General features: G+C 40.5%; 1 protein-coding gene across 2 annotated transcripts in view; it reads right to left on the bottom strand.

Annotated features, from left to right (window-relative positions):
• Nucleotides 1-809: 809 nt before the first annotated feature.
• Nucleotides 810-23922, bottom strand: part of LOC126384947 (chemokine-like protein TAFA-2) — a 121015-nt gene continuing 97902 nt past the window's right edge. For both annotated transcript variants that reach the window (XM_050036400.1, XM_050036401.1), the window contains exons 3-6: nt 22644-22799; nt 11556-11680; nt 10254-10310; nt 810-1774 (exon numbers count right to left, since the gene is read on the bottom strand). In XM_050036400.1, coding sequence (XP_049892357.1) covers nt 10281-10310; nt 11556-11680; nt 22644-22799 — 311 coding nt within the window. In that variant the 3' untranslated portion in view covers nt 810-1774; nt 10254-10280. The remainder of the gene's footprint in view (nt 1775-10253; nt 10311-11555; nt 11681-22643; nt 22800-23922) is intronic.

Raw genomic sequence — 23922 nt, 5'->3', positions numbered from 1 at the left:
AGTCCTGTGTGCATGCATGAGCTGTTAAAAGCCTCGAGAGACAATGAAGAGCGCTCGCACTGCCCTATGCAGTGACTCTACTTCCTGACTGTATGTCATCATTTATTCACTGAATGTTTCCATTGCACAGAGTTGCATTTACATTTCAGCTTCCCCCTAGCATAAAAACGTTTTTGCAATATTTAGAGATGTTTTTAGAATTTTGGACATTTCCAATCAGGGTTTTTATGCACTGATGGAAAATGCACATAAAAAGGGGTGGATGGAAATGCACTTAAAGGGGAAGAAAATGTATTGGTGCTAAACCTGTGGCCGTTAGGGCAACAAACTCTCAATGTGATTGAAGGTGTGTGCTCAGTGACTTTTTCTGTACCAGCACTGTGTGCAGGTTGTTATTTAAAACACCCTTTTTAAAGCTCCCTTTTGCCGTGGTATTGAAATGGGTATCGAGGATCGTTTTTTAGTTGTACTATTGTATTTAAGTTTAAAATTCTGATATAGTGACAACCCTATTTTTTTTATGCACAGTGATATTAGATGCACCTTTTTCTGTTTTCTGTTCGTCCTAAACACGTTTTCTATTGTCCCTTGATGGCGGGATGCCGTTACACAAAACAGAAACACGTTGCCATTGGTGAATGTCATGTTATTTGCAGATAGGCTGATGACATTCAACAAGGCATACCCTGCCAATACCAATAACAGACAGACTGGCCTTGCCATCCCATGAGCCATGCTGCTAATGTGGCTAAAAAACCAGTCATTGTTAGCGCACAGATGCTTAGAAGACACATGGCTTTAGTTACACAACCATAGTTTATTACTGATGTCATCACTTACACAGACAAAGGAAGTGTCAGCGATACCTACTGAGAGGTGATCAGCAAATCATACTGGAGTCACTAGTCAAAAACAGTTTTGGGAACATTGTTGTCATCACACAGCCAGTGACCAGATGCTGTGTGTTTAATTTACACTGCTGTTGTCTAGAATCTGAACTCCAGAGCTGTGATACAAAAAGAAAATCTGGCAGAAGCGGCAGGAAATGGCAGAGTGATTTTCAAAGCAAAGATAAACCACGACCGGATCCAACTTTCTGTCCGTTAACAGCTGATAGGTTTGATCAGTTTATACCTTTCCACAGCACTGGTTTAGGTCAGCGTTCCTCATAATGTGTAGTGGGTTTATGCTGAGTATTAGCTAAATAAGGTCTGTTTTCCCTTTCTGTGTTATGGCGCAGAGTATGAATGACACACTGATGAATGTGGTTGTGTATTTCTTTGAAAATCACCCTGAATAACTGCTGCTCAGCCACGTATTTTAATCTTTATCTGAACCTTTGAAACTACACGTTGTTAGAGAAGAAAGCCACAATCGACTGAGAAAACAAAATCACATTTTGTATTGAATATTTGCGATGCTTACAACACACTGACCTGCCGTTCTCTCCGGTCAACCTGTGATGCAAATCCCCCGTAGAGGACATATTACTCTAGAAATCAACACATAGGCAAAGTTCACCATTGTATCCCACTACAAGCAGTACAATGTCAGAGAATAAATCCTGCGGTCCCGTAAGGCTAATCATATGGAGTCCTCCGAAAAGAAGAGCTGAATGATCAGGGCTTGATGTCCATAGAGTTCAAGAAGAAGCATTCAGAGTACTTTCAAAAATTAATTGCAGTCCAGAAGAAAGGAAGTCTCTATTTACAGAAAGGTCCTTTGCATTACTTCTCTTTTGATGATCCGACAAAGACCGGACCTGTTGGTTCACCTGTGGCAGAAAGAAAATGTGTTAAAATGAAATCAGAGCCATCAGAATGCTACTAACATCAAAACTCCATCTAAGAAACTCACCCCCACAAGCAACACTGAATATATTTGTGTGTTTGAATGGTACTTCACATCATTTTTATCGATATTGTACACAAACGCCTGCCTCTCTCTATCTGAGTGGTGTAACACAATGAAGCCGAGCACTTGACATAAGCAGAGACTGATACCATGGCTGAGCAGAAAAAGAAAAGGACACGACCCACAGTAATAAAACTCAACTTTATCAACAGAAGATCCGAGAAGGAAGACATGAGACCCACCCACACTGATTGACATGTCAAAGCTGTTGGCAAAGCAACTACAAAATCAGATGCATTATTCAACACTGGAGGCTCTTTTTATTCTTGCAGTTTATTTTTAATGGTTGCCACTGTGAGAAAGCTCATTATCTTCAGATGAAAAATAAGGCTAAAGGTCTAAAACCCCAGCCAGAGGCCTTAAGAGGCTTCATACTGGAGAAGAGTTGGATGAAACAAGCTGCATGCTCACAGTTTTCTTTTTGTGGAGGCTTAGAAGTAGTTTATCATAAGGGTGGTGCTACAGGTCTAGGCCATGGAGTCTCTAAATTCAGAAGGGTTTGTCTGATTAGGAGCAGGAATGCTTTTGTCATTGTATTTGGGAATCTCCTGATTAAAGCTGGGGTAGACAGAAATGTGGACAAGCCCTTCCCTCTCTGTCCTAAGCCCCTCCCACCAGACAATCAAAGACATGTGCACACTTAATACAGTGTTTCCCATACATTGATTTATTTAATCTTATTTCATTCTAGAGTTGACCGAAGTGTTTTCACACAGCCCCTCCTTGCCTGTCTCTCTATCTCTGTTTATCAGACCATAAATGAGACAATAATTAGCTAGCCACCCCATGGTGCCTCCACCTTGCTTCCCGCTACTTCTTCTCCAGGAGGAAAGCAGGCAGCAGCTTTGGAGATGGACCTTCGGTCAGTGGCTGTAGCGGCTTGAATTTTGCAAGTGGAAAACCCCCAGAGCCAAGTGTCACACCAGGCTGGTGGCCAGTGATACTGCAGGGTCTAACCTGTGTAATGGCAGCAACAGAAAGTTTGCTGATCCAGTGGGGAGTCGGGGCTGTCTAGTCACCTGTAGCTGGGGTTTATGCTTGCTGGATTTGGGTTGCTGCGGCTCTCTGGAGCTGCTGCCCGCTCTTCTTTGTGAGGTGGTCTATAGTGATGGGGAGTGACACACTGTGATGAACATTGGGCCACAGTTGTGAGCCTTTGGCTCCGGTTAGCAGAAGGCTAAGCTATCAGCAAAATTTTCTCCATCGTCTTTGAATCGCTTCACCAATATTGATGCGTGTTTATTGTCAGACTCTCCTTTTGGTTCTGTTTTTGTTTTTTAAAGTCAGCTTTCCTTCTTTGGGTTAATTTGCAGTTGTTGGCAATGCTGGAATAGCAACTTTCTCTGCAGGATTTTCTGCCATTGATCAGGCTCTCACTGAAGGGACATGCGCATGTGCATGCATTTGTAGAACTGTGAGTAGAAATGCCCTCTATTGAAGTGACCCGTGATTGGCCAAAGTCTCCCTAACAGGCTAGATTTTCTAATGCCTGAAAACAGAGCCAAGAGCCAAGTCTAGTTTTCTCTCAGACCACTTGAATCACAGTGTGATTACAGTTCAATATAGGATTTGTGTCCAATGATGTTAAAATTAAACTGCCTATTCCAACTGTATAATGTTGACTGGATGGATATTGCCATTATTGTATGATGCTAGCAAGTGAAAAACATCATTGTAATTGCCTGAAAACTGATAATGTATTTTGGTAAAAGAATATCAAAACTAACAACATCAAGGTCCACCCTGCCCAGTGGATGGGCGGGGGCCAGTAAATGTTCATACAGTGCAAGCTGATGACACGTGACATTGTAATTGACTAAAACACAAACGGAGAAGGTGCAGTGCATCATGGAATGCCCTTTTAGCTTAGCCTTTTTTTTTTTAACCTGTACTCGAAGACAAAAGAAACTTCTCAGGCCACACCACCTTACTGAGCAGTGCGTTTGTGTTGCAGAACCCCTTACTTTTAGATTTGGCACCCTTGTTAACAGGATAGCACACCTGCAGAGCCCGTGTGAGAAGCGTTGCCTCAGGCACGTGTGTGTGTGTGTCGGGTGTCATTGACATGGTTTGTGTTTTATTTTTTAGAAGTCCAGGTTCGAGTTCTGTTGAAGCACCGTTGCCGTTTTAAAAGTATCGTTTTAGCACCAGTGTCGGAAAAAACCTTGCCCCACTCAACCTGCAGGGTTCAGGTCGGGCTGCTCTCTGTGCGGTGCAGTCCTTCTGACAGAGTGAAAGACAACAGTCAAGTATAAAGGTCAAGTTGTGGAATTCTTTCAGATTCAGTATCACTCCAGAATCTCATAAAAGACTTATATTGGCTTCATGTATCAGCACATTGATCTCTCCGTTAGGGTGTTGGGCAGTATTCAGGATGAAGGATGCTAGTGAGTTGGGTTTGTGCTTCACACCGAGGTTTTCTCTCCCCTAGTTCGATGCTGTCAGATACTCTGAAGACCTCCATTCTCCTTGAGATTAAATTGCCTGTCATGAAGCCCAGTGGCTGACTGGCAGCTCCTCTGCTCCTCCAAAAGTACATTCTGGAAAAGGCTCTCGAGGAACATAACATAACAACCTTCATAATGACGTCCGCTATCGATTCCAACCGTCTGGCAGCTGCCACGTAGGTTTGACGGACTGACTGAAGCCGTCGTCGAACTTGTAAGGCTCCATTATGGATGCTGAACTTTTGATAGGGAACACACAGCTCTGACAGCCTGGTTAGATTAATTCACAAATGAGTCGTTTGACACAGAACACGCCAGAGCAGCAGCACCGCGCTGCACAGTGTCGTATAAATCATCCTCAATTATGCAGAAAAGCAAAACAATCCAAAAACCATCAGGCCATCACTTGACAAGAAAACCTGCATAATCATATCAAACACAGGGTAAAGAGTTTCCATAAATTTAGGTTGTCGCAGCACTTTGCTGTTCCCTGTACTGGCTGTAATAAATTCTTCCCTTTACAGAGTCATTTACATTCTCAGCTGTCACTGTGATTAATGTGGTACTAATTTGAGAATAATTCCACGCCGAAAAGACAAAGAGCAGAGCTGCTTCTTGTCAGAAGAGAAAATGTCTTCAGAGATGGATCTATACACCGTGCCTCACTTCAGGAGGGGGGGAAATCATTAACAGTATTTGAGTGACTGTCTGAAACAATGCTAAAAATACTGAGAGGAAAACTAAGTCTTCAGTGGGTGTTGTGTTCGTTTAATTGGTGGCTGACAAGTGCTAATTTAACTGGCAAAGGATTCATTTCCATTTAGTGCCTGAAGTGAGGTTGGCTGAAAGATTTAACACAGCAGGTGCATGGGCTTGTGTTTGTGTAATTCAGCCATGTAATTGGCACACCACAGTGTCCTTCTCAGCAATATGTTTTGTGTTGTGACTACCGAGTCTGAGGTTTCATAGTATGGGCATTTTAAAGCTGCACCAGGCAGGATTTTTATGTGAGAATCTGCCTGTGAAATCAGCAAAAACAGAAAGCAGAGACACTGCAGGTTCATCAAATTCAGTTTTAATGTCAGGCCTACTGAGTAACTATTGCCACAAATCACAACTTACAGTGACTGTGGTAACACTTTATATTAAGGTTCAAATATTCACCATTAACTAGTTGCTTATTAGCTTGCATATTGGTGGCATATTGGCTCTTTTGGGGGAATTGAAAAGATGTGGCAAGTGAGGAACACAATTGAGGCCAGTGTTCTCGGTGCAGTCGTTAACCCTCACTTCAAGCATTAAATTTGGGGGTCTGTAATAGTGATGTTCCTGGCAACTAATTTACTAAACAAAATCGTAATTAAGACTTGTCGACTAGTCTAAAAAAAGGTTTCGGCACGGTGTATTCAGGCTCAACATATTCCATGAACTTCCTGAAGCCTTTACCTTGCCGACTAGTGCGGGGGCGGATGTTTAATCATTAAGACGACTAATCACGTGCATTCCTAGTCTGTAATGAAGCTCTGGATTTGCATCTGGCAGTGCAGCCCAATCCACAGTGTTCTGCATTATTAATAACTTACAGTGCTTGCAATAGTCCACCTTCCACATTCTCTTTACTCTATTTCCACATCAGAAATCTGAACATTGGATAAAGCCAGCTTCAAAATTCTTGTGTCACTTTGTTGAAACGTTTTTGTCAAACATTTTTACAGGGGGACTTTTAGATCAGTGTTTCTCAACTGGTGGGTCGCGGTCCAGAAGTGGGTCATGGGTCCATTCTGAATGGGCTACAATGTGTCAAGTTAGTAAAAAACATTCTTAATTTTTAAGTACAGTGAATTTTTGGCACAGAGCTTTTATTTGTGCTGTTTCCTGCTGCAGAGTGAGTGACTAACAGACAGCAACTTAACAGAGACAGAAAACCAGAAGTATGACACTGAATGTATTGAACTGTGTGGACCTTGAACTAATAACTAAGGAGAAATCTGGACCCCGTGGCTGGACCAGGTAGAAACCACTGTTTTAGATATATCTTTTAATCACTACATAAATCAGAAAACAATGTCAACAGCCATAAAAAGGAATAAAATGAAATAAAAATCAGTTTATGAATGATATAGGAACAAACCCCTCTGAAAAAAAAAAAAAATCTTAGGGATATAGATTGGAATAAAACTTAGGACTACTCAAGTGGAGATTTTTGGCTCAGAGTATGAGAACAAACTCAGAAAATGGCCTTTAAAGATATTTATTGTAAAATTCCAAAGACTTTTAGAGCAAAAGTAAGACAGTACAGGTGAATAGGGTAGAAAAAATTAACTATGAAATATCACCATGAAACTTCTTCAGCTGATCACTCATGTTAAGACATTTTTTTTCTTGTATTACAACTTTTCTGAGTTGTGTCTAAATATGCTAATGAGGCATTGTCTAATTAAAAATGCACTTTTTGCACACATTTCCAGAAAAGAAATCTGAACTAAAATAAACACCTGAATGTGTATTTTGGACATTTTCTTTCCCCTACTCTGACAGAAAAAGCAAAACGTTTTTATCCGTGTCTCGCCATACAGTGTTACCGTGACTGTTCTTGAGGGAAATTTGTAGGCGACATGTCGTTCTGCATTAATTTGAATTTGATTTTAGCATTAATTTAGTAGGTGAGCAATGGAGAACATAAGATAGCAGGAGGACAAGAAAAATCTGTATTTCACTGTCAGGCTCACATGTTACTACGACATGAAAACCTGCATCTGATACAAACACACCCACGGTGCAAACAGTGCTTTGAGTCGCAGAATATTCAATGTGAAGTTGCACTGCAGAATACTTTGCACCGTGATTGGCCCAAGTGGCAGCGTGAGATAACACTTTTTATGAGCTTTGCAGAGGCGTCACAGAACCACTGACTCTGATTGTTGGAGGCAATACCAGATGAATAATGCAAATCATTACCGTATAGCCTGGCGCTGCTTTGTTTTGATCACTTGTTGGAAGAGTACACAGCAGACTTTAGAGGAGGTATTCAGCACCTTAATCCCTTTTAGATCTGATGTTCTGTGCATAAGTAATATCTCACAAGTAATAAACTCAGAAGGCAGAACCTTAAAGGCAATATTGGCATGCAAAAAAATAACGATAAAGATACTTTAACCTACCACCTGACGCTCCCTTGATTGCTGACTGAACAGAGATAGATCATTAAATATGCAGAATGGAGAAATTGACGTGCTCCTTAAAATTCACAAATATCTGGTCAAGGTGGACTGGGTTTATTACACATTTTTTATGCACATTAACATTCCTCTCAGTTGTTTGTACATCACAGAGATGTAAGTAACATGACCAATGGGATTCCTTTTCTTCTTCTTTATTTATTTCTTTACTTGTTTTGTCCCCTTCCTCATTTTTATTTGCATTTCAAAAGTGAGAAATGTAAGGCAGGACTTCTTGTTTAATTAAGAGTTTAGTTTTTATGATTTTATTTTTATTATCGTTTTATTTTTATCCGCTTAAGTGATCAAAGTCAGTCTTAAATGTGTGCCACAGTTCTATGAAAGGAGATTAGAAAAGATTCAGAGATGGTTGTCTCTATGATGGATCGTTATTAGAACTGTTCTGTGAATTACTGTGAATAATACCAGGTTTAAGTGCAATCCGTGTGTTTAAATATTACATCGTTTACTATAACGTGTGTGTGGTCAAGTGGGACAGAGAAAACTGTGGGTTCACTGAGAGCAGACAGGTGTTGATGATCGGAGCAGACTGTGTGCTTCCCGACCACGGTCTAGAGGCTGAGGGAGGAGCAGTCAACAACATGTTTATGATGATGATGTTAATATTACATGTTTGTAAGGCTTGAAGTTACAGGTTATAATATAGTACTGTGATTGAAGATTTTTTACAATTCCATAGCTAAATAATGCTATGTTATTCCATAGAAACAGAGCAAAAGAAGAAAGGGCATTTCCATTTTAATCAGCCATTTTATGTGTGCTGTTGCCTTGCAACTGTTGTAGCAGCCTTACCTCTGTATAAACCAGGGGTCAGCAACCTTTACTACCAGAAGAGCCATTTTTGGTCCAAAAACAAAAGAATTAAACCTGTCTGGAGCCGCAAATTTTATTTGAGCCTATTAGTAAAGGTACAGCAGCCGTATTATGTGTAAATTAGCTTATCAACATAGTCCAGGGGCCAAGGCAGATTTTGGTATCACTTAAAGGGACCAAACAATTTTGGTATTTTTGACTTGGATTGAATTGGATTTGATTGAATTGAATTGAATACAAGTGAATTGGATTGAACTGAATTGGACTGAAAAGAACTGAATCTAAATCTAAATTGAACCTAAATCAAAAAAATGAAAAAATAAAAATAAAATAAAATCACACATCTGTGTCATGACTTCTGAATGTGCAAGGGGAACCACTACTACATTATTCTGTGTATCTGTCTATTGGTGAGGAATCATTGAAATGTAGACGAGGTTGTAACTTATCACACAAAACAAGACACTGCATCTTTTCTTCTTGCACTGCCCACCGCCACTTCACTGTTAACGTGGTTACTGGGAAACATCCCATTCATCAAAAAAAGTAATCATTTATAGAAAAAGGAGGAATAAGCACACATTAATAGAACAGACTTCCTGGTTAAAAAAATGGTTTTGGTGAGTTTGATTTTGTTTGTGTTGAGCTCGAGTGAAGTTTGGTTTACCGTGAATTAACATACTAATTAAGATAACGTTAGTCAGAAAGAAATCTGTGTTGGTGTACAGTTGGATTTTTGTGTTTAATATGTAAAATGGGTGTAAGACTAGGGTTAGCGTTCTCAAACTTAGTGAGTGTGTTCTTTGCACCAATCAAATGACCAGAGCAAACAGTTCAATGTCTTTTCTCATCATTCTATTTTTATGTGTTATCCTTATCAATTCATGCATCAATTCATCTCATTCCAACATAACCATGTAGGCCTGGCCCACACAGATGAGCAGTTTATATGTTAACTGTATTTAGTGTTGTGTTGGTCATACTATAAAATGATGTATTGCTTAATACAAAGGATAAGGATCTTTAAAAAAAAAATGGCATACAGAATTGCAGTCCCAATATTAGTCTAAAAAAATTATAATAAGGTTATCTACCCATATCAATCCGTCCCCACTGTTTACAAGTCCAAAATGTACAATTTCAACTGTAGCTCTAACTGCCCAGATTGTAGTGCTGCAGCTCAGCATCTTTGCATGTCAGACCCTGTTCATCACTGTGAGATTTCCTCCACACTGACAGACTGTATTCCCTGCTGTGTCGTGAGATTTGTAGTAGCCAGTCACTGCTTTGTTTACACTGTGAATTCTCAAGGTGTCTCCGGTGTGAATGAATGCATTTATGATACAGAGCAACAGAGGTCGGTATAGCTGGAGGTCCCATGTTTATGTTGTGCTGTTTTCCCAAACGCTCTGCAGAGGTGAACAAGAAAGTCCGACCTCCCGCTGCTTCAGGCAGCCTGCAGAAAGATTTAAAACTTAAGAAACTTGTTTCTCTTGCTGAGTTCAAAGGTGTGCGAGATAAATCCACTGGGTAATGCTGATGCTTTGAACAGGTTGTTGTTGTCTTTGTGGATCGTACACCTCTTCTCGCGCTCCTCTCTCTGGTGGAGTTACACCACTGGGAAAAGTGGTTAATGATACCGTTTGCCTTGTCTGTTTTAATGACAGTGAGGAATGACGCTGTGTAGTAAATAATATGCACACATTCTTTTTGTGCAATGAGGTAATAATGAGACACATTAATGGTCCCTGCTGGGGATTTCTCTGTATTTTTCATTTGTAAGTTAGGACCACAATAAAAAGAGACGTAAAACCTTCAAATATAAAAGCAGATTTATTACCTGGACTGCACTGCGAAGCATCTGACGTTACCAAAGCTGGTCTCTGTCGGCAGAAATCTTTCCAGGCGTTCACAGAGAAGACAACAAAGGAAAAGATATGTTAATTCTCATACTCTACAGCCTTATCATCATCTAAGTTACCAAAATTAACTAAATCTGTCTCTTGATGTTAGACAGGCTCGTCTCAAAGCCCTGGACCAGTAAAAGGAAAAAAATTATATAAATATATCCCATTTTGAGGTCCCGACAAGTCCCTGAATCAATAGCCCCAGGCTCCAGGCTCCCGGCTCCAGGCAGGTGTGGTGCGGCCAGTTTAAATAATTAAGTACATGGAGAGAGGCAGAACTAAAGTCTACGGGTCGTCATAACACAGTGAAGGATACACGCCTCATGTTACAACGTTAAAAGCAGGTAATTGGAGTGAGTAATTGGCCAGTTTGGGTGCTCAAAGTGGCCTGAAAGTGCTAAGGAGACATGGCAGCCCATTGATTACAGGCCCCAGAGGGGTCTAAGCAGTGACTGCAAACACTAGCTGTTTTTAGGTAAAGGCAGGGAGGAAGACTGTTGGAGAAGCCGCAGCCGGTTGACTTTGAGGAGTTTGAAGTGTGCGAGGTCACATTCAACAGGTTCGAATATCATAAAAGTGCTTGTTTGGTAATACTTTTTTTTTTTGGTCTCAGATTTATACAAGCAAAACACAAAAAAACAAAATTGATGTAATGATGATTACAGCAAATCCTAGATTTTATTTGCCATCGCTTTCCATGCTGAGATAGTATCGGTACGCGCACCATGTACTCTCGTCACTCCATAGTAATTATATCAATGTATGTGTTAATCCGTTGAGCCTTTGTAACTGTGTGAGGAGGTTTCCAGTGTGGAGCCAGCGTCTTTTTGGCAGCAGTGATGCCCACTAGCTTGTTAAATACTTAATAATAACCCTCATTAATAAATGGTAAATTAATAATTAATTAAACTTAAATTAATATTTTTTTTACTGTTACAAGACAATAGAATTAATAATAATATTGACTAATTATTATTAGTGCTAGAATAATCAGGTGCAACTTTATAATAGCCACCCAAATAATGTTAATAAACAGTTTACAAGCCATTAACTAATATTTAATACGATGTATAAAATGTTGTGTGCAGCAATAAACTGTTAAAATATCATCATTTACCATTAGTAATTATTGTGTCAGTGTTTGTGACCAGTTAAATAACTATTAACTGAAGTTTAATTAACAATCATTTTATCATTTATCAGTGATGGTTTTTGAAAGTGGTACTGTAACCTACCTTAGTAGTTTTGATCTTGTTCCCTGTAGCACAGCTCCAGCCCTTCAGATCAGGAAGAACTTTGCATTCCTCCCCGTCAAGGCACGGATGCATCTGACACCACCACTTCTGCTCCACTATAGAGGCTGGTAGAGAGACGTAGAGGTCGGAGAGCAAACACTCAGAGATATTTTTATTGATGTTGTCTGTAATTCTCTAAGCTAGTGTTAACTGTGTACACAAAAACCTAAGAACAATATTTGTGGATGATTTCTTTCTATGATATAAAAATGACATGAAAATAAATTTAAACAATTAAAAAGAAAAAAAAAGCTGTTTTGAAAACTTAAAATTATGAAAAAAATGTGTTACAATTATTGTCAACAAGTAAAAGCTAAATGATGCTGTTTTGGAAAACACATTTACGGACGAAATTAATCCAGTCCTACTGACTGTGGCAACAAAACAGCTGTGATGAACAACTAAAACATGCAGGCCAGCACACCAATATTTTAGACATTTTTCAGTTGTATTGCCCTGTTTAAAACATTTGTTAGAAAAGTAATCAAAAAGTGATCAAATTAAATAACTTACATTGGGTTTTTGTGTTATTTATTACAGTTTTAACAGGGTAACTAGTAATTGGTAACACTTGAAGTCACCCATTGGTTTGTGGATTCCTGTTTTGAAGCCTTGAGTTTAGCATTTCAGCTGTCGCCATCTTTTTTGGGGGGGTGGGGCCAGAAGTGACCATATTTGGACGAGAGGTTGAGGCTGTGCAGGAGTCAGGGGTAAATCTGCCTGAAAGCCCAGCCTATTCTCAATCCCAACTCGTCAAATACAGCCGCTTTGTCAGTGATTTCAGCATCACATGCTGACGTACAGAGGATCCTTTTGCGGCGGTTAGATACACACTGGCGACAGTTATACCTGACACCACCAGCCACAACCAAACTCGTCAAATATCGTCGCTTTGTCAGTGGATGTCGGTTTCAGACACATACGGAGACACATTTTGCAGGGATATGATGCGCATTAGGTGGCAGCTATTTGTGACAGTGCTGGCAACTACTGTAGTGTAAAGAGTGAGCAAGTCTGTAGAGGGTGGTTGGGAGTAGAGGTGGATAGGTCAAACAAACAGCAGACTTTCACCCAGGAGCCCGCTTTTTGTTTCCTGTGTAAAACCAAAAGTCAGTGGAGTTATTTTAATAACAATGTCATGTGCTAGTATACGTACCCTACTACGCTTAGGATGTGTGTTATGCCCTATGTCACATGATGTGACATTATGTTCATGACAGCCATACTTAATTTAAGCCAAACCATGACTTTGTCATCTTAACCTAACCAGGGACTTTTGTTGTCTAAAATTAAGGAAATAAATGTAAAAAACATCCTAAGTTTTTTTGAAAAAGATGGTATGCATGTAATAAGAAGAACCTGTACATTTCCTGTGAAAACGGAATGTATTTTCAAAAGACACAGTGCATGTGACAAGCGTCAATTGAGACACCATCTGTGAACGTCCAAAACTGATGCAAGGGACTACCTAGCACTTCACATTTTGATGTTTAGGTTAGCTGACATATGGGTGGTATTTGACGAGTTGGGATTGAGTGCCCGAGGTGCCGATTTGCAGACAGCCTGTCACTCAAAGCAGCCATGCCCTAAAATATGCGTAACTTTAAGGCTTAATAAAGTGTAAATTGGTGAGTTACTAAAAAAAATTCATCCCCTGTATAGTTGTCATTAGTCTCGCTCACCAGACCTTTCTCAAGAAAAGAAAGGTCTGGCTGCGCCGACTCTCACTTTAAGATTGGAGAAAAAAACGCCCTGGCTTCTTTTATTTCTTTCAACCAATCACAGTCGTTCTTGGCGGTGCCAGCAACAGTGCGCTTGCAAAAATATTGCCGGGGGGAAACAGGTTTTGGTGTAACACACCCAGAAAAATATCGCCTACAGGACGCGTACCATGGCAGAAAAATGGCTACATCCCCGCAAGATCAAACACCGCAAAAGTTAGTAAAGGACGTGTTGAAAACTGCTACACAACCGGAGGTGGTAGGCGGGACTTCANAAAGGACGTGTTGAAAACTGCTACACAACCGGAGGTGGTAGGGCGGGACTTCAGCGAGTGGCTCGTTCCGCTCAATGAGAGGCTGATCTATGTAGCGAACTTCCACCCACTCAGACTAAGTTGTCATAAACAGGGAAATTAGCTATAGAGACCAAAACTGTTTTTTGTACCAGGCTGTAAACATTTTCTGCTGTAAAGTTGAGCATTTTAACATGGAGGACTATGGGGATTGACTCGCTCTTGGAGCCAGCCTCTAGTGGCCATTAGAGGAACTGCAGTTTTTGGCGTTTCCGTGTTGGCTTCATTTTTCAGCCCTGGACTTTGCTGCTTGTTTTCAACTCTATAAATCTTCTGGTAGATGCTTGGGAAAGGATCGTTACTGGAAATGTCATTTAGTATTTATGATGTTAATTTTGACCTACAAATTGCCCTATTTTTGTCCAAGCTGTTTTGTTGCCACCGTCATGTAAAGAAAATCAAGTGTCTATATGAACATTGCTTCATGCTGAACTCTGAACATTTGCATTAATTTAATTTATATGATTTTTTTTTAACTTTTATTTTAGGACGTACTTTGTGTTTCAAGCTCACATCTATAACGTTATAAACCTGAAACAAAGCGTCTCTCCTAAAATACTAATCAAATCATCATAGCTGTATCTCAACAAGTCATGTCACATCTTGACAGCTGTCTCAGGTAAATGATGTAAGCTTTGCCTTTTGAGTGGCAACACATCTATTTTGAGTATTCAAACACACAAGGTGTTGAGATCCTTGTCATATCCGTGTGTTGAAGATGGGAACTGGGGAGAGATCATCTGACGGGAAAACCTTCAGCCGCAGTGAGTTGCCTCCATAAAAGAGAGCATTAAGCTTCTGCTACTCCATTGTACAAGACATCATTTAAATTTGGCATATTACAGAGGTCATTATCTACGTTCCACATCCCCCTCCACCAGCATTAGTGTTCTTTTCTAATGAAGAGGACTGTTATTATAATCCACCCATAACACCGGAGCCTCACTAGAGTAAATTGCACAGAATGGATACTTTATGACGTGAGGGAATCAATTTGGACCACACAGCCATGGTTATAGCAGCAGTGTGGTGTAAAACGTGCATCAGGTCAACTGCAAGCAGATGGTGGTTGTGCAGCAGCAGCTATTAAAAAGCCACAAAGGTTTCTCATGAAATGAAATGGGAGTATTGATAACCAAACATACACAAAGTGCAGGGGATACGTTTCACTTAACAGTTAATGATGCTTTAAAAACACGAGCGCAGCTCAGACTGGAAACATCTGGGAGCAAAAAATAGATTTATACTTTTATTTATGTGATTTTCTTTATTGTAGCTGTTAAAAAGCCTTCAAATCTTCGCTTTGACCTTGAGCTCATATACATTAATGATCAGTAATGTTTCTGTGGCCTTTATGAAAGTAAAGGGCTGAGCCGAGGTCTGATCTCTGTGGCCACACTCAATTATATATCATCTGTTATGTTTTTTAAAAAGAAACTGTTGGAAACTCTTGGCGTTTCTTTTAATGAGAAGTTAAAATGCCTTAATTGCAATCATGTGCCAGGATTGAAGATTACAGTGTGAGTGTTGTGGCTGAGTGTCTCTGGAGTGTGGCCAACGCATATAGTTCTGGCAACAGTGTGACATTAGTTAGCTCAAACAGTACAGCAGATACTGAGCTGTAATTTTGCTATTAAGTTGATAATTGGAAACTCAACCTGCAGCTCTGTCTGTCTGTCAACATGTGACCTAACAAAGGCTCTCCAGCAAAGGTCATGATAAGATTTGACATAGATATTAATACTCAACGTCACTTTCTTCTCTGTGTTTAAGCCTGTTGTTCCTCACACATACTGGTAATAAAATCTTTGACCATCACGTGTGTATACTGTAGATATGGGATTATCTCAAGGGACCTGCACAGCCATAGTCACATGACATTTGAGACCAGTTGTCAGACAGCCTCCAGGCAGTTACTGGACCAGGACAGTAGCACTGATTATAGTCGAGGACTGACTGACTTTTTAACAGATCATTGCTGTGTTTCCAGCTGCTTTTTTATCCCTCACTGTGAGCACTTTATAGGGACCCCTCACTGTATTTCCAGTTGGGATAGTGCCACGAAAAGCTGTTGGTTTTTATTGAGACATCACTGAGTTCCCTGCTGTGACAGTGGCATGAAAAGCAGTTGGTTTTGACGGAGACTTTGCTGGATTTCCTGCTGCGATAGTTGCATGAAAAGCGGTTGTTTTTTACTCAGACAAAGCTGCATTTCCTGCTGGGTAGTGGCACGCAAAGTGGTTAGTTTTTACCAAGGAATTGCTGTGTTTCCTGCTGGGATAGTGGCACAAAAGGCAGTTGTTTTTTACTGAGACACTGCTGCATTTCCTTCTTGGTTAATGGCACGGAAAGTGGTTGGTTTCACTGAGACATCACTGGGTTTCCTGCTGGGATAGTGGCACGAAAGGCAGTTGATTTTTACCAAAACAGGGCATTACCAATGTTTTTACCGAGAAATTGCTGGCTTTCCGGCTTTTCTTGATTAGTGGCATGAAAAGTAGTTGGTTTATACCAAAACATGGCTATATTTCCTGCTGGGATAGTGGTACAAAAGGCAGTTGGTTTTTACCAACATATTTTTATTTTATTTAACCTTTATTTAACCAGATAAAAGACCCATTGAGATCAAGACCTCTTTCACAAGGGTGACCTGGCCAAGAAAGGCAGCAGCACACGTCATAATATTATATGATAATAATGATATTGCTGTGTTTCCTTCTGGTAAAGTGCCTTGAAAAGTGGTTGATTTTTACCAAATCATTTCTGCATTTCCTGCTGGGATAGTGGCACTTGAAGTGTTTAGTTTTTACTGAGAAATCACTTGGTTTCCTGCTGGGATTTGGTTTCTACAAAGACATTATTGAATTTCTGCTGGGAAAGTGGCATGAAAAGTGGTTGGATTTTACAGAGCCATTGCTGCATTTCCTGCTGAGATAGCACCATGAAAAGCAGTTTATTTTTTTATTTTTTTATTTTACCAAGACAGTGCTGTTTTACCAGTATTGATTATGCCAGAAACCCGGGTATTTTGAGCAAAAACATGATCTTTTCTGGTTGGTTTGAAGAAATAGTCTGGCACATAACCTACCTGTGAAATGGTACATTGTCATTGAGAATCCCCCATAATAATATAATAATCTTGTACATCAAGTTGAAACAAATCAACTATCACAACCTTCAGGATTATCAGCACCAACGGAATGTGTTAAAGGGGCAAAAAGCGAAATCGTTTCACTGCTAGGTTTGCTGTTGTGCACTGCCTGACAGTCATTTTAATTTGGGTATGTCATTTTAGGCGTTTTTGCTACAAAATGGGGGTGGAGGTAAAGAAGGAATGCCAGTTTACGATACTTGTGCTTCCAATAGCCTGACACTCTTTAACTGGTCACTAACTGATTAATTTTTAAGGAAAAAGCAAGCCAAAATAATGCGAAATACACAAGGCCTTTCCTTTTAGTCCAGTGCTTCATTGACTCTGTGAGTTTTAGTGCTGCATTTTAAAGCGCTATCCATTAAGAGGTGGTGAAATTTTAATGTTTTGTGTTGTTTGTGTCTTGCCTTTTGTTTTATTTTCTGTTCGCTTTGCTGACAGACAGACAGCTAGCTGTGCTAACATGTCGAAACATAGTAGCCACTGCTCACCCTCTGGTCTCCGCTAGTGAGCTAGCTTTGGCCGCTCTGCACTATGTACCACCTGGGTCAAGTGGGAGCTAGCTGGTGGCACCACTCAAACGCAATTAACAGTAGTAACGCAACGGCATTGCTGCAGTGGCTTCCCCCCAGGTAGCTCCAGTGTAAGCAGTTTCATTTTCAGCCACAAAACCTCTTTGTCAGCGTTAACTATGTTAGCACCAATAGCTGTGCTGACATTGCCAACAGAGCTATCAATGACAACATAAACAATGCTAAAAGGGGTTTGTGTCTCAAAATTAATGCTGCCACCAGAGGGTGGCCACCATGTTTCCAAATAAATGTTGTTGGGTTGGGACAGCATGATTACGCTGTTAAAAAGCCTTCAAATCTTCGCTTTGACCTTGAGCTCATATACATTAATGATCAGTAATGTNTATATATTTGCTGAGATGGAGGCGAGGCTCAGTGACTAGAAGAGCTGGTAGAAGCGCTCCATAGCTGTAAGTTACTCCAATAGCCAACGCCGGATCTCGGCTAGTGCTAACACCGGGAGCTAACGCTAACGTTCCTACTCTTCTCCGTGAGTGAGAGCCATGTTTTAGCCTGGCTACATTTTACAATGCTAATTGCAAATGTTAGCTGGGCTGCCGGGCTACTCACCTAACACAACCAACACCTGACCCATTGCTGGGACCGAGCCGCTAATAACTCAAGCTCCGGACATTAACCCATGCTACGATTGTAACATTAAATTTAATTGAATCGACATAGTGACATGTGCCTAACCTTACTGTAACACTAATTAAAACAAACATTTGACTTTATGTTGTTACTTAGGCTACCTGTCCAGGAGAAGAAGAGCTAGCTCCGAGTCAGATTGTAGCCCCTTTAGCTCTCACAGTGCTCTCCACCTTGGAAATGCAAGGCCAATGTTAATCAGGATTCTGTCCCTTTCTTTATCCGACAACTTCTTTGCCAACGATCATTGTTTCTTTAGAGGTAATGTCAGATCCTGGTCGTCTTCAGGTGAACGTTTCGTTACGCTCTCCGCCATTTCGCTTCGAAAATACTTGCTGCCATTGCTCACTGGCCTTTTATAGGGAGGGAGGGCCAAGGGCTCCGAGAGGAAGGAGGAGGCGGCGATTCACATGAACGTACATGAACGAGCAGCCGGACCGGCTTGTAAACAATGGGCTGGAGATCAACACAGAGAGAAGGTGTGTGACGTAATGCTATACTCCAGATGAAATTACACCTCTAGTTCTTCACATAGCGATTTTTAATTCCTTCAATCTAGAAATGATGAATTTACGCTTATTGCGCCTTTAAAGTCCAAAGTCACCATGCGATCAAGACACTTTTTTAGAAACTCCAGTGAAGTTTGCACGTATTTTCTGCAGCTGTACCTCTCTGAATTACACATTCAAATCTATTCGTTTCCTCAGATATCTGGAGGTCCATTTGTCTTCATATAAAGAGGAAATTGTCTCCCACAGAGTGGAGCTAAAGGTAATCCCTGGTTGTAGAAGAAAGAATAATTAAAAGGTTAAGTGCTGAACATTTTTTTTGTGGGATCACCCATGGAGCTTTAAACTGAGGCCAGTGGCTCACAGCTCTAATTTGCAGAAAATGTCAATACTAAAATGTCAAGGAATAGGTCAAACACGACTGGGTCCAGAGTATAGCCAGAAACCCGCGCTTTTCAGACCAAAGTGAAGCAGCCACTTCAGCCGAGTCAGAGGTCTGACACATTAGCATGCTAAGAGACCCTCTGGGCTGCTGACTTCACAGTCAGACAGTAGGCAGCTTCACACTCATTCATAGGTGATTAAAACAAACCTCAGGAGCCTCTTTGGAAGGACCATGATTCACCACGCGGTGCATACAGCCAAATACAACAAGGTTACGTCAGTCTAATATGACAATTAGAAAGTTGCAGTGCTGCTACAAATGTTTTTATCACTGTCAAAGTATTTCTTATATCCTCCTACTACTACTTAAATTAGTATTACCACTGATACTGCTCATACTAGTTCATGCAAGTCGTTCAACTGCTACATTATTATACATTTTAAAATGATGTAAGGCTAATGAAACATTTCAAGGGGACTTTTCTAACAAACTACAGGCTTGACTTTATATAATTTACTGTAGAATTACTATTATTTATTAATATGCCCCAGAAACAGAGACTTGGGGAACATAATGATTTATAAAGGTGAAACAGCTTCATTATCCTGCCCCAAGTCATTTCTATGAGCATTTATATCCTGTGTCTTCACTCAGATTTCAGGCCATTGACCACATTAAGCTGCACAGAGGAGATCTAGACTAAGCGTAAGGTTAGGGAAAGGTTTTGGATAAATTGCCTTAACCTCTCTAACTCCGCCAGGACTCCCACATCCTCACTCCTCTCCGCCTCTGTTAAATGGTATCTCCCAGACGCACTACGTCATCAAACCATGTGATGTTTGGTATTGCCGTATTCAGGAAGCTCTCAGCTTTTCAAAAATAACATCATTTTTTTCTTCGCGATGAGTGGTGACAAATCATGTCATGCCGTTTTTCGACGGGAAAAGTTAAAGGATTACTCGCGATCTTATGTGGAGCTGTTAGCGGGGAATTAGCTCTTTTATAAAAGGTAAGAGTCTCACTCCTACCACTATTTTTGGCTGAGATATACCGTCTAGAAAGTGGGATCATAACTTTCACGTTTCATATGGCTTTATTGGGTGATATTTTATGGTGTTTCTGTGTCAAAAACAACATCAGCTATCACAATCACACCTGATTTCAATAAGGTACAGTGTTTGAAGCTGGCTGAGTGTTGTTTGATCACTGACAGTACTGTTTTGAAGCCGAGTGACCGACTTGTCATTTGGAGCTCCGCCTGGATCTTTGCATGGAAAAAACACTGTAGAATGGTCATACTTTGAGCAATCTTATNACACTCTTTAACTGGTCACTAACTGATTAATTTTTAAGGAAAAAGCAAGCCAAAATAATGCGAAATACACAAGGCCTTTCCTTTTAGTCCAGTGCTTCATTGACTCTGTGAGTTTTAGTGCTGCATTTTAAAGCGCTATCCATTAAGAGGTGGTGAAATTTTAATGTTTTGTGTTGTTTGTGTCTTGCCTTTTGTTTTATTTTCTGTTCGCTTTGCTGACAGACAGACAGCTAGCTGTGCTAACATGTCGAAACATAGTAGCCACTGCTCACCCTCTGGTCTCCGCTAGTGAGCTAGCTTTGGCCGCTCTGCACTATGTACCACCTGGGTCAAGTGGGAGCTAGCTGGTGGCACCACTCAAACGCAATTAACAGTAGTAACGCAACGGCATTGCTGCAGTGGCTTCCCCCCAGGTAGCTCCAGTGTAAGCAGTTTCATTTTCAGCCACAAAACCTCTTTGTCAGCGTTAACTATGTTAGCACCAATAGCTGTGCTGACATTGCCAACAGAGCTATCAATGACAACATAAACAATGCTAAAAGGGGTTTGTGTCTCAAAATTAATGCTGCCACCAGAGGGTGGCCACCATGTTTCCAAATAAATGTTGTTGGGTTGGGACAGCATGATTACGGAATGAGCGGGGCCACTAGCTAGCTCCCAGCAGACCCTTGTGGTGAGCAGTGCAGTAGGCTAAAATGAAGAGTAGCAAACCTATATACCAGCAAGCAAAACGGGTTGTTTGCAACAATTAATGCAAATTCAGCCAATCCCCATGAACTCTTCGCAACCTACAATTTTGTCCAATCACAGCAACTTTACCACAAATTTGACTATTTACGGGTGAGATCTCTTTTCACTGTAAAGCTGTATGAAGCAGTTCGGGATGTGTGGACAGATAAATTATTCCACAACCAAAAGACATGGATGACAAAAACCATCTGGAAATATTGACAATTACAAGTCAGCAGCCAGCAAAGTAAGAAGACGCAAAAGGTTCAATTACAATGCACAAGTTAAAGGAGCTAATGGTATGACATTTCACTGAAGTTGTACCTTGTATAATTTCTGTGTGACGAATAAATGTTTGATTGATTGACGTACATTGTTATAACTTTTCAGATGATGATATTAGGCTAATGGAACCTTTCAAGGAAAAAGCTATAACAAACCACAGGCTTGATTTTATATAATTTGCTATAGAATTAGCATTATTTATTAATATGTTCCCTGAGAGAGAGAATTGGTGAACATAATGAGCTCCATAAGATGAAAACAGCGTCATCATCCTGTTGCAAGTTATTTTCATGAGCATCCACATCCTGTGTCTTTGGTCAGATTTCAGGGAATTGCCCAGGCTGCATATAGAAGAGCTGGTCGAAAAAATTTGGTTAGAGAAATGTTTTGGATCAACTGACTCGAGACACTTGCCTTGAATGATGAGTTTGATATGAGTGTTAAGCTCTAGTGTGATACGTTTTGTTTTATGTTGTGAGGTACAATATCATTTCCCTGGTGTTTATAGTAGCTTCGCTGTTTATGATGTATTGTATTAAATGTCCCATGAAATGGGACTACAGTCCCCTTGAGCACGATCTTGTGTCAGGGATACAGAAATGTTTTGCACTAGTGCTTAATACTGGAATATACCATCGACAGCAAGGTGTTCTTGTCCTGGGAAAGAAAGTATTTGGATGTGAATTAATCATCTGCGCTGATTAGGGCTGCCCCCTAATAGTCGACCAAGTGTTAGTCGACCAGAAAGGTCATTAGTGGGCAAGATTTCATTGGTCACTTAGTCACAGAAAAAAATAAAAAATAAAACAAACGTGAAACTCTATTAGGAGCCTTTAAGCCAGGTGACAGTTAAACACTTTAATCCTTATGACATTTTGAAGACCAAGCAGTTAAGCAGATAATCAACAGATGAGTTAAAAATCCATGACAATTTATGAATTTGAATTTAAATGGCATAATTGTCATATGCAGTTATCCCTGGTCTCCTCCCCATATTACATGAAACGATCTTTGTGTCTCTAGTATAGTGTGGTAATGAAATTAATTTATTTCCTTTTTAGGATCTATTCATATTTAATCAAACATGCAATGACCAAGTCTTCCCATGCAGTTATAATCTGCTAAAACAACAAACTGTGATGCTTATAAATGATCTCAGACAGACTGCTCTAATCTATACGTCGCCCCCCTGACAGCTTCTTCTAGAAGAAATTACACTTAAGTGAGTTAGTGTGTGCTGGAACACTTATCGATGATCTCAGCAAAACTAATCCCCAAGATTTGTGGAAAGGCGTATCAGCAAATAAAAAAGGAAAGAAAGAAAAGAAGATAGCCCATGAAATATTCAACTGGAGCGTACCATCTACACAGGACGGGGCAGCTCTGGTGGTGCCGGCCACTTGCCCAGGAAAGCAGGAGCACTTCACAGTTTGTGACCGCTCCTCGATTTTGTTCTTGTTGCAGCAGCGATGCAACGCCACCACCTCGCAGGTGCCTGTTCGGACATGGTGCACTGCTGGAGAAACAACAGGAAAGATGGAACAATCAGTGAGGAGTCAGTCCAGTGTCAGTGCAGTAGTTCTCATTTACACACTCACAGTGCTGGCCCTGGTTTAAATCCCATGAGAATACCTCTCTTGGGACTCTATTGTCTGCTCTGCATCCGTCTAATCTGTCTCAATAATGGAAAAATTACCAGGGAGAGCAGACTACCAATTTTCGGAATGGGGACCCTTTTTTAACAGAAGGTTCAATTTCTTTTTTGTGCAGTATTCTTTTGAAAGTATCGTTTTGTTTGAGTGGCTTAAAGTTTTTGAAGGTGAATGCTGGTTTTCATTCATACTCCCCCACTGTGTAACCCAGGCTTTGTACTCTCAGAGTACAGGCTAAGATATCTCTGATGACATCGCTGTGACATCGGGGTTATGTTTTGACTTCTTTGACTTCTTACTCTTTTGACAAAACTTCTTAAGAGCCACAGAAGACACTAAGTGTTTTCGCAGGCTGAGTAGTGCTAACCATGGTGGCGTAACTGAATGTGTAAGGTCAGTGGAGTGCTTTGTTCACACTCTTCAGTGTTTTTCTCTGAATTTTCCTTTTATCAGTATTAAAAACCTTTTAAAGGTCAGGTGAGGCCCAAAATTTCCCTTAATGCCCATGTCTTTGTATGCCCTCACTCTGAATTTGTAACCCAGATTTCCTGTCATAAATTTTGAGTCTTAAGGGTACCTGTGGGGTTTTTGACCACTAGTAGCACTCAGTGTATTAATTAGGGCATGGTTGCAATACACACTCTTGCTGACCTTTTGACACTGTTCCACTAATCGCCAATTGATGGCGGTAATCACCAAAAAACTGTAAATTGTGCCTGTTAAAGCAAAGAAGAAAATTACTTCTATCCAGTAAAAATGGATCTACACAAAACGGAATTTCGATCTTGCTATATAATGACGAAAACTGTGTGTGTGTGTGTGTGTGTGTGTGTGTCTGTTCCACGTTTTTCTCCTCACCCACTTGGTCAATCCATGTGAAATTTGGCACAGTGGTAGAGGGTCATGGGAGGATGCAAATGAAGCAATATTACATCAATTGGCCAAAGGGGGCGCTATAGCAACCGATTGAAATTGCAAACTTTGAAT

Source organism: Epinephelus moara, chromosome 23 (assembly GCF_006386435.1).
Source record: "Epinephelus moara isolate mb chromosome 23, YSFRI_EMoa_1.0, whole genome shotgun sequence".
Taxonomy (NCBI): Eukaryota; Metazoa; Chordata; class Actinopteri; order Perciformes; family Serranidae; genus Epinephelus; species Epinephelus moara.
This window is presented reverse-complemented; position numbering and strand designations above follow the sequence as displayed.